The 14,715-nt window shown below is 56.8% G+C and overlaps 1 protein-coding gene across 11 annotated transcripts in view; it reads right to left on the minus strand.

Annotated features, from left to right (window-relative positions):
• The window catches only part of RIMBP2 (RIMS binding protein 2), a 96,811-nt gene that overhangs the window by 27,377 nt on the left and 54,719 nt on the right, over positions 1 to 14,715 (minus strand). For 6 of the 11 annotated variants that reach the window (XM_061561832.1, XM_061561830.1, XM_061561838.1 and 3 more), the window contains exons 2-9: positions 11,576 to 11,663; positions 8,708 to 8,880; positions 7,246 to 7,392; positions 5,303 to 5,353; positions 4,417 to 4,437; positions 3,348 to 3,567; positions 1,989 to 2,089; positions 228 to 337 (exon numbers count right to left, since the gene is read on the minus strand). In XM_061561832.1, coding sequence (XP_061417816.1) covers positions 228 to 337; positions 1,989 to 2,089; positions 3,348 to 3,567; positions 4,417 to 4,437; positions 5,303 to 5,353; positions 7,246 to 7,389 — 647 coding nt within the window. In that variant the 5' untranslated portion in view covers positions 7,390 to 7,392; positions 8,708 to 8,880; positions 11,576 to 11,663. The remainder of the gene's footprint in view (positions 1 to 227; positions 338 to 1,988; positions 2,090 to 3,347; positions 3,568 to 4,416; positions 4,438 to 5,302; positions 5,354 to 7,245; positions 7,393 to 8,707; positions 8,881 to 11,575; positions 11,664 to 14,715) is intronic. The other 5 variants (XM_061561836.1, XM_061561835.1, XM_061561833.1 and 2 more) reach the window with 5 other exon arrangements.

Raw genomic sequence — 14,715 nt, forward strand, 5'->3', positions numbered from 1 at the left:
CATTCTAAGAAAACACAGGGCATCCCAAAGGCCATGGCGTCGGCATTGGATCTCGTAAAAGGAATAAAAATGGGGCCCTACAATTTCTCACTCCTCTTTGGAGTCCCGTGCGTGTGCCCCTCCGGGCTCATAGACCTTGGTGCAGTTACACCGCCTGCACAGCTCCGCCAATGCCAAGAGGGAGTCACTTCGAGGGGGCGGAACGCGTGACGGGGTCGCGACCCCACCTGTATCGGGCGATGAACACCTGCAGCTTCCCACGGTGCCTCGTCCCCAAGGGGCCTGACAGCGTCACAGGGTCCAGGTCCAGGTCCTCGGCCTCGCTCGCCGTGTCCACCTGCTCACGCGTAAAGCGCCACGTTCCCGCTCACCGCGTCTCACTCACCACCAAAGCGACGTCTCGCCCACCACATCTCTCTCACCACCACGGCCAAATCTCTCTCACTGCCAGAGCCACATCCCACCCAAATTAAGCTTGAACTTAACAACTGCATTTCCCAATCCTGACACAGGTTCGGCCTTGCTTCAGCTGATCCAGTGGACGAGTCTATGAGACCACAGGAAAAGCAAGTTTCATAACTATGGCCAGAGAGATAGCCCGGAAGCATCAAAGGGGTCAAATAATGCCGTGTCACCAATGACTGCACAAGCAAAAATGTGCAGTCGACTGGCGTATTGCACTTCATGGGAGTGGCACCATAGCGACATCTGTAGAGTGATCTAATGGCACGCCAGAATGTAATTTTAAAGTCTCTTTTTCTCATTAACGAAGCTTAAAACCGACAGCTGTGGGCTCGCCAGGAAGGTAATGTGTCTACCCTAAGTGTTGCGTCTTCCTTTGAGAACCATCCCTCTGGGTCAAACAATGCGACGCAACCTCCACGTTATCAGTCACGCAGCCCGCTGATTTACATTTGTACACTCGCTCACGACCGCAGAAGATTTACGACGACGGCCCCGCAGCCGCGGCTCACGGACGTTGCTTTACGATCATGAATAATGTACGAGTCGTCGCGCTCCTCTTGCAGTGCTCAAAACCATGAATTGCAAATTGAAAAACTACACACACACGCGCATTATATGCAGTTTCATTAAATCTGACGCAGTGCTGCCTCAAGAAAAATAATTGCTGTCTGTGCGCGAAGCGTTTTGCAAACGACTCGCGTTTTTCAACATTACCGATGCCCTTTAGGGCTGCGGCGAGCGCGATGGAGTTACGCGCTAGCATGCTCCTTATCTTAGTCATCGCCGCGCACTCCTTCCACGGAGTGCTGGGACGTGACGGTACATCAGGCAGCAGCACGACCCGCGGCTGACATAAAACAACACAAACACTCCGTGTGCCACGGTGGCCCCGAAGGCACAGAACAAAGCGCTCCCAATAATTGTTCTCCAACTGAGTTCAAATGGTTTCAATTAGCAGCTGCCGTGTCCTGCTGGCGTCGCTCGCGGGCACGGTGACTCGCCGCTCCCCCCCCCCCCCAGTGTCCCGGTGGTGATGGAGCCATGCGCAAGGCTGAGGCCAAACAGCGGCAGAGACTCGGCTCGCCGGGGAGACGGCGGCGTTCCGAGCGTGGGTATCTGAAGGACTCGACAATCTTGGCTTTTTGTAAAGAGCTCATGTGGCCTTGTGTTAGACAAGCCACTGCTGGACGAGGTCCTCCCCGCACGCGGTTAATTTGACCGTACTTCACCACGCTGGTCAGCGCAGGTCGGTGAAGGGGATTGGCAGGACCGATTCGGATATCAATCGCCGCTGATGTTAGCCGTGGTCAGGAATTTAAATCTTTTTTTCAAGATGTCTGGCCAGAGTAGACCAAACATTCGAGAGCGGCGCTCCCTTGAGCTCCCTCTGGTGCAAGGCGTTTTTGCCATCCGTGACGTAATCAGGGAATTGCGCGGTTGCACCTTTACCTTCGTACACACACACACACATGTCCATATCAACAATCCTACAGGTGCAACGATTGCACTTGCGTTGCGCTCACCTCGTTCGGGAGGGACCGGCGGGGGCTGCTCCGGCCCGACAGCGAGCGACTTGGGCTCCATACGGAGAGGCGCTCCGACTTCTCACTCAGCCCGTCCGGCCCTGCGTTGCACAGAGACCCCCCACCCCATTCACATACCAGGCACAGAGACCCCCCCCCCACCCCATTCACACACGAGGCATGGAGACCCCCCCCCGCCCACTCCCCATTCACACACGAGGCATGGAGACCCCCCCCCCACTCCCCATTCACACACGAAGCACGGAGACCCCCCCCACTCCCCATTCACACACGAGGCACAAAGATCCCCCCCCCACTCCCCATTCACACACGAGGCACTGAGACCCCCCCCCCCACTCCCCATTCACACACGAAGCACGGAGACCCCCCCCACTCCCCATTCACACACGAGGCACGGAGATCCCCCCCCCACTCCCCATTCACACACGAGGCACGGAGACCCCCCCACTCCCCATTCACACACGAAGCACGGAGACCCCCCCCCCACTCCCCATTCACACACGAGGCACGGAGACCCCCCCCCCCACTCCCCATTCACACACGAGGCACGGAGACCCCCCCCCACTCCCCATTCACACACGAGGGACAGAGACCCCCCACACTCACCATTCACACACGAGGGACAGAGACCCCCCCCCCCACTCCCCATTCACACACGAAGCACGGAGACCCCCCCCCACTCCCCATTCACACACGAGGCACGGAGACCCCCCCCCCCACTCCCCATTCACACACGAGGCACGGAGACCCTTCCCCCCACTCCCCATTCACACATGAGGGACAGAGACCCCCCCACTCCCCATTCACACACGAGGGACAGAGACCCCCCCCACTCCCCATTCACACACGAGGGACAGAGACCCCCCCCCCACTCCCCATTCACACACGAGGGACAGAGACCCCCCCACTCCCCATTCACACACGAGGCACGGAGACCCTTCCCCCCACTCCCCATTCACACATGAGGGACAGAGACCCCCCCACTCCCCATTCACACACGAGGGACAGAGACCCCCCCCCACTCCCCATTCACACACGAGGGACAGAGACCCCCCACACTCACCATTCACACACGAGGCACAGAGACCCCCCACACTCACCATTCACACACGAGGCACGGAGATCCCCCCCCACTCCCCATTCACACACGAGGCACAGAGACCCCCCCCACTCCCCATTCACACACGAAGCACAGAGACCCCCCCCCACTCCCCATTCACACACGAGGCATGGAGACCGCCCCCCCCAGCTCAGTAAGCACGACAGACCCCAGCTGATCTGAAGGCCTGGCTGTAACTGCCCCCCCTGACCCCAAAATGATTCTGACGACGGTTTTACCGAGGCCGAAACTGGGCGCGAGTCCGTTGACCAGGCCCCCGTAGGCCTTGCTGGGAGAGCCCTGTGGCTCCGTGGCGAGGCCACCGCCGCCGCCGCTACCACCGCTCGTCAGCAGCTCCATCTTGCCGGCCTGGACGCGGAAGCGGTCGAGTTCGCGGGACAGGAGGTTGAACTGCTCGCTCTGCACGCGGCACTTCTCCTCGAGCTCCCGCACCTTCCCCTGCCGCACAACGCCAGGACTGAGTCACGGCCAATCGCGGGGGTGCTCGGGGGGGGGGGGGGGGCCACGGGGCAAACGATGGTGTGGTGGGGGGCCGGGTGCAGAAGGGAACACGGGCACGCGGGGCATGCAGGCACGGCACACGGGGCGACGATGGGACTCGTCGCTCGCTCATGCCACACCACGCGGCGGGCCGGGCGCATGCTTTACACGTGCGGGTGAGTGGAGTGCACATCTGAGCCCCTTGCGTGGTGTGTACGTATCAGGCGGCGGGCACGCTCACAAAGAACACGTGCGGCCACACTTCGGAAGGGGACACCAAAGAGCCCTCGTGCGTTTTTACAGACGACGGGTTCGTTACGGCTGTGTGTGCGTGCGCCGCTCTGCGCGTGTGCGCGCGCGTGTGCGTGGTAGACGGACGCACTGAGGAGTGGAGGTTGTGCCGAGACAATGTTGTGGTGCAGCGGTGCCCTCGCCTTGAACCACGGTACAGCAAAAAAAAATCCTCCCATAAAATGCGGAAACACAACGAATAAAGAAAAGCGGTGCCTATCACGGACAATTAGGGAACCTCAGCTGGGCGCCTCTCCTGGCCCTCCGCGCATCAAACAAAACGCGCCGCGGGCAGGTTGAGCGCAAACGCCCGACTGGCGGCTCGTTGCCGATCCCACGCTGCGGCCGTTGTGCAGCGCCCGGGAGCACGGCGCCGAGAGAGCGCGAGTCTCCCGAAGGGGCGCGGGAGGGAATCTAAACGCAGCGCGGGGGATGAGCGGCCGACCCCTTCCGAGAGGGAGCGGGCATGGTTCCAACTGAGGCTCCCGGTGGATGGCGCTGATGAAAGGGAAGTACCTGCATGGTATCCAGGGTGCTCTGGATGGGGTCAAACACATGTAGAGAAATAAAACATTGGTCCATCAGGGCAAAAAAGCTTAATGCATGGTCATGGTGAGGGTGATCATAATGATAATAATGTAATGTTGAAATGATAGTAATAATGATGAATATAGTCTGCGGTGCTTGTGAATATTATACTCAAAGATGTTAAAATATATTCTGCGAGAATACAGAATATTTGAGTGAATAGTGCAAGTTGGCGTGGGCTGCGTGTGTGGGGTGTGTGCGGGTTGTTATTGCATGGTACGGGGGGGGAGGGGGGGTCCGGGGGGTGTCCAAGAGGCCAAATTTGGATTCTGAAAATATTTATGTTCAAACCGGGATATCTTGCGAAAAAAACGTTTTACAAAATAAACCACCAGTGTGGCTATGCGATATAGCAGTGTATACAACAGCAACGAGTTTTAATATAACTGCCCATTAAAATAAAGTAATTCTCAACGCTGTGATACGCAAGGGCATGTTTATGTGCGGGACTGTAAAGGCTTCGTGTCTTAAAAAACAAAATCTAAATCTACAAAACATAAAATGTGCCCACGGAGCGATCTGCAATTCCCGCGCTGGTTGCCCGCAAGCGCGAAATTCTGATTTGTCGATAAACGCAAGACATTTTAGTGACTCCTAAATCAGCAACGGTGTCCGGTTATCGAGAGCCAACGGGCGCCGAACTCGACAACCGTACAGCTTGAACAAAACTAGTTGGCAATGTAGCAGCGAAAGCGTGAACTAAAACTGAACACGTTGCAAATTGTAACGATTATAATTGCGTTGATTGTTCCGACATGAAAAGGTGTGTGCTGGTTAACGATAAGCGTAATAAAATGTAGAGAAGGTCGATTACCTCGAGCAGGTGAACTGCTCCCTCATGTTCCTTCTTAGCTTCCACCTGAGCCTGCACGCACGCACAGAGCCACCGAGTCACCGCACCAGTGCACAAAGCAACCCACGGCACCACCACACAGGAACCCACGGCACCACCACATAGCAACCCACGGCACCACCACACAGGAACCCACAGCACCACCACATAGCAACCCACGGCACCACCACAAAGGAACCCACAGCACCACCACTCGCGGACCCACAGCCACACACGAACGTGTGGCAGCCCCACACACACGCAGCCACGGCACCACCTCCACGTGAAAACCAAAGGCAGCGCGGCGCGAGAGAAGCCGGGGTCACGCTCTCTCTCCTGGCTGGGTCACCAAGCGGCCGGTGCGAGCTGGAATTATTAACCTCGAACGAGCCGTGGCCAGCACCACCGCCGCCGGCGTCCGGCGTCGCTCTCCGCAAGTCTGCGCCCCCCCCCCCCCCTCCGGGCGCGGTTGAAAGCGGCCGGTGCGACCGTCGAGCGAGCCCCTGCGTGCGCGCCATGCCAAGCGGCGGCGGCTGCGCGAAGCACGGTGATCAATCAGCGCTCGGCTCGCCGCAGTGCCGCCAAAAAGGCCGCGTATACTTTGCGCGAGCCCCTGTCGACGCCGCGACGCTTGCCGCGCCGTCGGGCCCCCGTGTGCCGAGAATTGCAATGAACCCCGCGGTGCTCGGAGGCGCTCAGATAAGTTTCCCGAGCGAGGGCGGCGGCGGCGGCGGCGCGTGGGGTTCAAGCGCTTATCAGAGCAGAGGGGCGCACAGGCCTCACGTTCACGTGGCCTGGGCGTTAAAGAGGATCTGCCAGCCGAGGGGCTGACCGACTTGGGCCTCTGTTTGTCACCATCATAGGATATGGAAATGCCAAACCACACGTTCAATTGCCATGCATTTCACGGTATAAATGAGGCTAAACTATTTAACTGACAGTTAAATTGCATAATTGTATGACGTTTTAATGAGATCATCCTTTGCTCCACCTTATTACCATTGTAATGTTAGAACAAATTCCCCCCCAAAAAAGCACCCAGTTCCTTCTTGGTCTCCCCAAGGATCACGGCGGACTCTTGTCTGCATCTTAATCAAGTCGTCCTTGACCCAGGAAAGCCCAACCGAGTCTCAAGACTCTTCTTCAGGAGCATCCCGCTACATTGGGATGTTTAACCAAATCCACTGATGATTGGCACGTCGGATGAACTGGAGTACCCACAGGAAACCCACACATAAATGGATGATAACTCTCAAAGCTCCACACAGATGTCACCAATCCACAGACAAAGCCTATCCAGTGTGGCTATGTGCATGCTGAATCCATTCCAACACCGCCATCACTGGGCCACATCGCACACAGATGAAACCTCAATCACGTCAACCCTAATGCGTTCAGACAACACGTTGCCACAACACTAATGCCACTTTCCCACTGCCATATCCCCACCGTGCAAGCGTAGGTGCCTCGCCGTACTGGTGGTTTTCCCACTGTCTATTTTCGAGCCAGGAAAAGAAAGCCGAAACTCACGCGACCTCTGAATCTGGAGGGGGGGCCAAGCAGAGTTAATAATTTTCGTCATACATTGCATCAGTACACATGCGACTCGACTTATTCACTTTTGCTTGCAACAACAGCAGTTCGGCTCTGGTTCTGCAGTGGAAAACCAAGCTGAGCCATTCTGGACTGGCTCGGCACGGCACCAGCATGGCTCGGTTGTACAGTGGAAAGCGGTACGTATAATATACACGGACGGTACAATAACCGCGGACCTTACATTGCAGTACCGCCGGATCGTGAAGACCCAAATAGCTGTACGGCCACAATCGTGGCAGCGTTAACGCACGCGGACGATCCGACGCGACTCTCGCGGAGCTTACATCGTACGATAACATCGTTGTGCTGCGACGTGGCGGCGACCCTACCGTGCGGGCGGGCGAGGGAAGAGGACGGGAGAGGACGCCCACCTTCTGGAGGAACGTGATCTCGTCCTGCTTGGCTCGGAGCACGGCCAGTGCCTCCTCATGCTCTGCCTCCAGCTGCTGCCTCCTCTCAGCAGCCTCGCGCATATGCTGCGGGGCGGGGGGGCGCAGAACGTCGTTAACCCCAGCCCTGGCGCTGCTTGGCCCCGAGCCAGATTCGGACATCTCTTCTTTCAACGTTTGGTTCCGGCTCGACGAGGTAAATGTGAGTGGTAAAATCGCCTGGCATTGTGATGCCCCTGTACTGGTACGGCTCAGATGTGCCAGTGGAAAAAGGTGTACGAGCGTTTCCGCGATACTAAAACTAAACTTGTTTTTTATTTCATCAGGCAAGGCCCACTGAGCTGTACAGCTCTTTTTCAGAAGCGACCTGGCCACAAATGATAGCTCAACCAAGTGGCTTATCGCGTGGGAATTTCTCTTCTTGGTTCTTTCGGTAAAGTCACGTAGATGGGAAGTAATAAAATAATAAAAATAAAACATAATAAAATAATTCTCACGACGTTTCGGCCACAACGCAAGCAGCCGTCCTCAGGTGAAACCAGGTCTGTCGAGGCGACAGCGTCTAAATGGACAGCGTCTGAATGGACGCTGTTGCCTCGACAGACCAGGTTTCACCTGAGGACGGCTGCTTGCGTTGTGGCCGAAACGTCGTGAGAATTATTTTATTATGTTTTATTTTTATTATTTTATTACTTCCCTTCTACGTGACATTACCGAAAGAACCAAGAAGATGAATCCCTGCAGTCACGAAAGCTTTAAATCGAAATGTGGAAATTTATAGCAGCCAAATACTCATGTTTCTAAACGTGGAGGGAAAAACTGGAGGACCCGGAGAAAAATCCACACGATCACGGGGAGAACATGTAAACTCCAAATTTACAAGCATCAGGGTCGGGATCGAACCCACGAGCTCCTGTATACCAGACGAGGTAGTTAACATCTCCTAGCCACCGATGTGAGGTGCCGTGGCAAGAGATGGTGACTGGTGTTCAGTACAGGCGGCGACACGTAGCCCGGCAGCCAACCGGCTGGGCATGGCGGTCACTCCTCCAAGCACTACCCAGGCTCAGCCCTGCTCAGCTTGTGACAGCCGGTGCAATGGGGGGGGCGGGGAGGGGCGGGGGGGGTGGGGAGGGGCGGGGGGGGGTGGGGGGGTGGGGGGCGGGGGCTTGCCGGGCGATTTGCTCGCTGGCGCAGTGGAGACACCGAGGGTAAAACGTGGAGATGTTCACCATCCATCGCTTCGCTTGTTATTGTTTGCTTGTTTTTGGTTTGTAGCTGGTTGTGTTGTTGTGTTACTTGTGATGTTTGTTGTTGTGATGATTGCGTTTGTTGTTGTGTCACTTGCTACATCGGTTGCGTCGATGGTTTTGTTGTCTGTCGTGTTGTCTGCCGTGTGCACCTTGATGAGCTGCTCGAGGTTCTCCAGTTTGGCGCCGAGTCGAGATCCCTCCTCCAGGGCGCGCTCCCTCCTCTCTCTCGCTCTCTCTCCCCTCTCCACTCGCTCTCTCTCCCCACTCTCGCTGCTCTCGCGGCACCGCCGGGTGCCCTCAGCTCCGCATGCTCCTCGTGAGGCTGCGCGTGGTGTGGGGGGTGGCGGGGAGTGAGACACGCGGGCACCGTTACGGCTCTCAGAGGCCAACGCGGCGCACGGAGCCAACGGCGCCAGCGCAGGGAGTGAGCGGCGCACCGAGATCTACATTTCAGAGTCGGTACTTTTTGGTTGTTGTTGTTGTTGATGTTGTTGCCATCAGTTGCCCTGCTCGTACCGCACTCGCTCGCCGGCACGAGAGCCCCCGCCAGAGACACCCGAGGGTGAAAACCGATGTTTAGTTCGCCGTCCTTCACCCCGCACCTCCGATTAGCACGGTTGGCTACGTACGGTGCGAAAGAAGTTCAACGTGCATACGTACATGCAGAGGGATCGCTAGAGTCTTGGCCCACTCTGGACAGAGGTCTTGGAAAAGGTGGGAGTACCCACGCTTTACCCCACCGCCCGTGACCTGCCGACACACTGACTGTGGTGTAGCCCATTGACACCGCTGGGTGGACAGAGGTTGGGGAATTAAGAAACTTGCCCCGTTGTTTCAACTGCCGCAGCGGGAGGTCGAACCCAACTGGTTGACCTCTGGAAGGCAAGACCAGTTCGCCAAGCACTGCACCACGGCACCATCCCATCAATGCAACGGACATTTGTCACGCAGCTATCGGGAACTATGCTGACACTCATGTCACTTGAGAACCCGGCGCTATAGTCGAACCTCGGCGCCGAGCGGGTGTCTGTCCGGTGCTCTCTGGCCGCCCCTGATTCACCAGGCCCCCCTCTTCGTTGTCAATTTAGTTTCCCGCGTGGAGCGCGTCGTGCAGGAGCCAGCGGCTGGGGGCTGGCGGAGCAATTACGGCGAGTCGCGACCCGTCCGTGTCACCCACAGTCCTAAGCCCAATGATTAACGGCGAGTGCTGGGACTTTTGGAATTTTGCCCGGTTACAAGTCCGTGTAATCCACGCAACTCGCCCGAGAAACAATTAAAGCGCGTTATCACTCGGTGCCTCTAATCGGCAAGGAAACAAAACAGAAGCCCATTTATTATAGCGGCTGTGAAATAAAATATGGATCAAGTGACCCAGAAATTCATTTCTATCCTCCCGGGTACGTTCGAGGCGATGTGATGTGCTGGACCCAGGAATCAATTCCACTGTTAATGGATTTGAACTGCTGGTGTGGGGGACGGGCGGGGGAGGAATGCAACGGCACAGACATCGATCCCTGCTCTCTCAGCTCCGTGCGCCCGCTGCGTAATTACTGCCGGCGTTGCGAAGGGACAGGAGGGGAGAGAATATAAATATTCTTTATCTCTCGTCTTTGTGTTCGCGACCGCGCACACGTTCAGAGGAACGCATCTCCGTGGCACGACGGCCGCACGCTGCTCGCTGCGATGGTTCCGCTCGTTCACCGCCACCTCCCGCCCCCCCGGGGACAGCCTCGCGCAGCCTTGAGGCTCGATCTCAGGATGTTCCTGTCGACGTGACTTTACCGAAAGACCCAAAGAATATTGTACGCTTTGTTTATAGCTATGGGGACGAAATTTGGGGAACCCCGGAGGAAACCCACGCGGAACAGGGGGGGGGGGGGGAACATACAAACGCCACAGCAAAAAGACGCCCAAGTTGGAATTCGAACCTAGGCCCTTGTTGCTAGCGAGGCACGAGTGTTACCACTGCGCCGCCACCCTGCCGCTCATCTCTGTGCTGACGTGGACCAGCGTGACGGTTACAGGTAGGAAGGGTTACGGGGGCGCGATTGGGGCAACGGCTCGAGCTGCAGGATGCCATCAGCGGACGCTCCCCACCCTGGTGTCAGGGGGCTGGTGGGGTGGGGGCCGGCGGGGTGAGGACTGCCAGGGTGGGGGTCACTGGGGTGGGGGCGCCGCGCCACCAAACGTCCCCTTGGCCCAGCCACGTTCACCCTCCTCCTCCTGAGCGGCAAATCGCTGCGATGGTGCCCCCCACACGACAGACAGACTGGGCCCCCCACACGAATAGCTCTACTGCACCCCCCCCCCCCCACCCACCCCCCAATCTGACAGTGGACGCATGCAGATTTTTCCGCGATAAATCCCGGCACCCGGCCGAGCCCTGAACCCCGCGGCGTAGCAGCTGACGAGCGGCAGACTGTGATTAGGCCACAATCGTGAACGGAAATAACAACAATCACGAAGACGATCACCATCATCGTCGTCATCATGTAATTTAACATTGCAGGACAGGATAATGGCAGTGCTTCTGCTGCTGCTGCTGATGACGATTGACAAAGATGACAATGATTATGATGCGAGCTCGACGATGACGGCGATAATTATTATATCGCGTCGGCTAAAATAGCCTTGGCGATTGCCGGGGGAATAAACTCTCACCGAATATTTCCTCTCGGGTCACCGGTGGACTGAAGTAGGTGGCGCGTCGCGAGCTGCAGCCACAGCCATGGCAAGAGGTAAACTGGATGTGGTGTGCCGGGTGCAGGACATTCTCCGTATCTATGCCGACCTCAACAGGCCCGGTTGAAATTAAGCGCTGGTGACGGCTCCGGTGGTAATCACACCGGGATGGACGGGATGAACGGAGATGATGATGATGATGATGATAATAATTATACGTTCATTTTTTGCATCGCGTCATTCATGCCAACAGCATCCCACAACGCTGTGATGATGGCGGAGCGCGGAGTCTCGGGCTCAGTGGAGACGTTCAGCCAACAGGGGGTGCGGCGGACCTTGTCATAGATCCAGGACTCGTGCGGAGCTGCCGATCCCTGCTGTCACACGGGCGACGTCCCCGCAGCCCTTAAGTTCGTCATTTCCCTGCACGCAAAGCACGCACGCACACACACGCACGCACACACACACACACGTACACACATGCACACACACACACGCACACATGGCATCAGTCATTCACTCTTCCCTCCGCTCCAGCTGCAGTCGCTCCCAAAAGCAGATCTCTGCCGTGTTGTCGCGTTGTACCGAAAACGCAATAAGGGTTTTATGTGCTATGTACAAGGGTCATTGCTCGAAACGACATCTGTAATATATTTATTTTAAGGCCACGGTGTTGATGTGTTGAGTTTTTGTTGCGTCAATTGTGCTTGTGCACCACTGCCACCACCCAAGCAATTGGTGTACATTTCATAGTTTTCTCCAAAAGGCTGTGAGGATGAACTTATATCTGCCAGGCTTGGGAGCTACGGAGCACTCCATCAGATCAGGGGACACATGTTGAGGCTTTTGTAGAAGCGACCGCAGTGTTATTTAAATGGCAGCGTGACAAAACGAACGACCCTGTTCCGTAAAATCCTTTGCTGACCCCTCGCAAGCCCGCGGCGTCTCGTCATGTCAGAATTAAACGGAGTTTGACCTTGACTTTGCGCTATTGCGATTTTTAGAAATACAATAATCGTTCCGGATAATGCTCGTAAACTCTGTGACAGCGCCCCCCTCCCCTCCCCTCCTCCCACAGAGCCGCTGAGCCCCGCGGCTCAGTGCCGCGGGGCTTCAATCGGCAGCCCGGGGGTCACCGGCCAGGCCGACCTTGCCGCGGTTTGCCCGCTGCCAACGCCGCGCTGGGGACGCGGTGACACCGGGCACGAGCGTGGCACATTGCTGGCGAGGGGGGTGGTGGGGCAACATGGACACGTTGGTGTCACAGCAAGGGTTGTCACCTGTCCTGGTTTTCCCAGAATGGTCTTTTTGTTTGTTTGTTTTCCCGGGACATTACTTAACACGGGTTCTCGTCAATTGCGTAATAACGACGATAATAATAACAGCGGCGGCAGTAACAACAACAGCAACAACGCGCCACTCGGGAGCAACGTGGTCACACGCAGTTCCCCCCCCCACCACCCCCTATTCGGCTATTGTGAGATTGTCATTCTCTCCCCTGCAACGTCTCGCTTGTTTTTGTACGACGGAGCTGACAGCCACAAGTCACAGCAGCACGACCAACCAGCGCGCGCGCGCGCTCGACCTCTGTTCGTTGAGCGCATCTAATCGAACAAGATTGGAGAATCCGTGTAACCGCTCAGTCACGCTTCAGCTGCGGTCCTACGTGATCACAGCCTTGCCGGTCGCCTGGCTTGGTCAGGCGGGAGTGGGCTGGGGGGGTGTAGAGACTGGGGGGCTCGTGGGGAGGAGGGGGGGGTGCTGGGGGCGTCACGCATCGCGCTTAAAGCAGTCGGTGGGATCTGCGATCGCCGGAGGATAATCGATGGCGCGAAGTTACAGACCCTCCATGGTCGCCGTCGTGCGGGGACGCAGACGGATGCCCGGGCGGCCGCAACCACCGCCACCACCGCCAGCAGCAGCGGATCCTCGCTAAGCGGGGAGGACTGAGCTCTTCCGGCTGTGCGGCGTTAATAACTCGCGTGCTTGACGAGAGCGGGTCGTGACGAATGAATCCGCGTCGGTCCTGTGACGCACGCCGCCCCTTCGCGGACGCCGTCAATCGCGAGGGAGCAGCGCGCGACTCGTGAAGGAGAGCGAGCGCCGTCATCTCTCCAGAGACCGCCCGCCCCCCCCATCCCTTCCCAGAGTCCTCACCACGCCACTTGTCCACAGCCGCGTGCGCCCAGTGGCGTAGCGAGGTGAGCGTGGGCCCTGGTGCAAGGAATGAACCGGAGCCCCCCCCCTGCACCTTCCCCCCACCCAGTCCCTGTCCGACTTCCCCCCACCTCTTCGTCTTCCAGCAATCCGAGCCTCTCGCTGCAGTTGCACTGCCTGCACGTTCGATAGCTGCACCGGTGACACGAAGCCTCACGCCTCGACATCTGTGAATGTAGTGGCTTGGCTCGATCAGGCAGTCCAGTACTTTGATAGCGGCTCAAACGAAGGCATTATAGTGCCGCTAGGTATCCTAGTTAAATTCCAAGTCAAGCAGACTATCTCATGCAAGGCCCAGTTGAGTGAAGAGGCTCTTTTCATTGGCGACCCGGTCACGGCTAACATCAGTGGCAAGTGGTATGTGAACCGGTCCTGGGCCTCCCTCCTCCAACATACATTGACCAGCATGGTAAAGTATGATCAAACCCCAATGGATAGGTCTTCATCCAACAGTAGATTGAAGGCTTTTTGTGGGACTGTGACAAAAAAAAACTGTTTGGGAGAGTATGATAGAAGTATTCCAGTGATATCATCAGCAGCAGTCCATTGTCAATCCACTGCTGGATGAAGGCCATTCCACGCTGTCGCTATCCATAATTGTCCCATATTACCTTCCATCTCACTCCTGCACATGATTCGATCTCATCACCCGTCTCCTCTCGAGTAGGTCATCTCGTCTCGTCGTGCCTCTCGATGCCGTGGAGGCCCCGTGCGCTCCGCCCCATCAACTCCGAGGAGGAGGGGAGAAGCAGCAGAGGCAGGCGCGATGCTAGGGTCAGGGCTAGAGGCAGGCTTAGGCTCCAATTGGCTCATGTGCTAAGCTGCTCACGGCGCCCTCGTCGCTAAACGATAGAAGCCTCCTCGCGTTTTAATCCCTTTTCACTCTTGGTGTCGCGGGGCCACCATTTGGTCCGAGGTGTCGTGACGTGGAAGGTGGATCGAGGTTTTTGGCATTTGGCCGTAACGGAAATGTGTTCGCGCTGCGACAGACGTGGGGCAGTGGAGGAGGAGGAGTGTCAGTCGCGAGTGCTTCGCTGCCCCCTTTCATGGGATTCTTACAATCCCGCAGCATTGGCGACTTTTTAGTTTGTTTGTTGCATCAAAGAATAATATTTTTAAAAAGTTTAGCGGAGCCAACTGCACCAAAAGAAATATTGAAGGCACTGCGCTGTTGGCAACGAGGTGTGCAAGCATAAAAATGTTTAATATAAAAAAAACCCCACCGTCTATTTATGCTGTCCTTTAAACAGAAACATAG

Source organism: Lethenteron reissneri, chromosome 28 (genome assembly GCF_015708825.2).
Source record: "Lethenteron reissneri isolate LAM-NWPU_2019-01 chromosome 28, ASM1570882v1, whole genome shotgun sequence".
NCBI lineage: Eukaryota > Metazoa > Chordata > Hyperoartia > Petromyzontiformes > Petromyzontidae > Lethenteron > Lethenteron reissneri.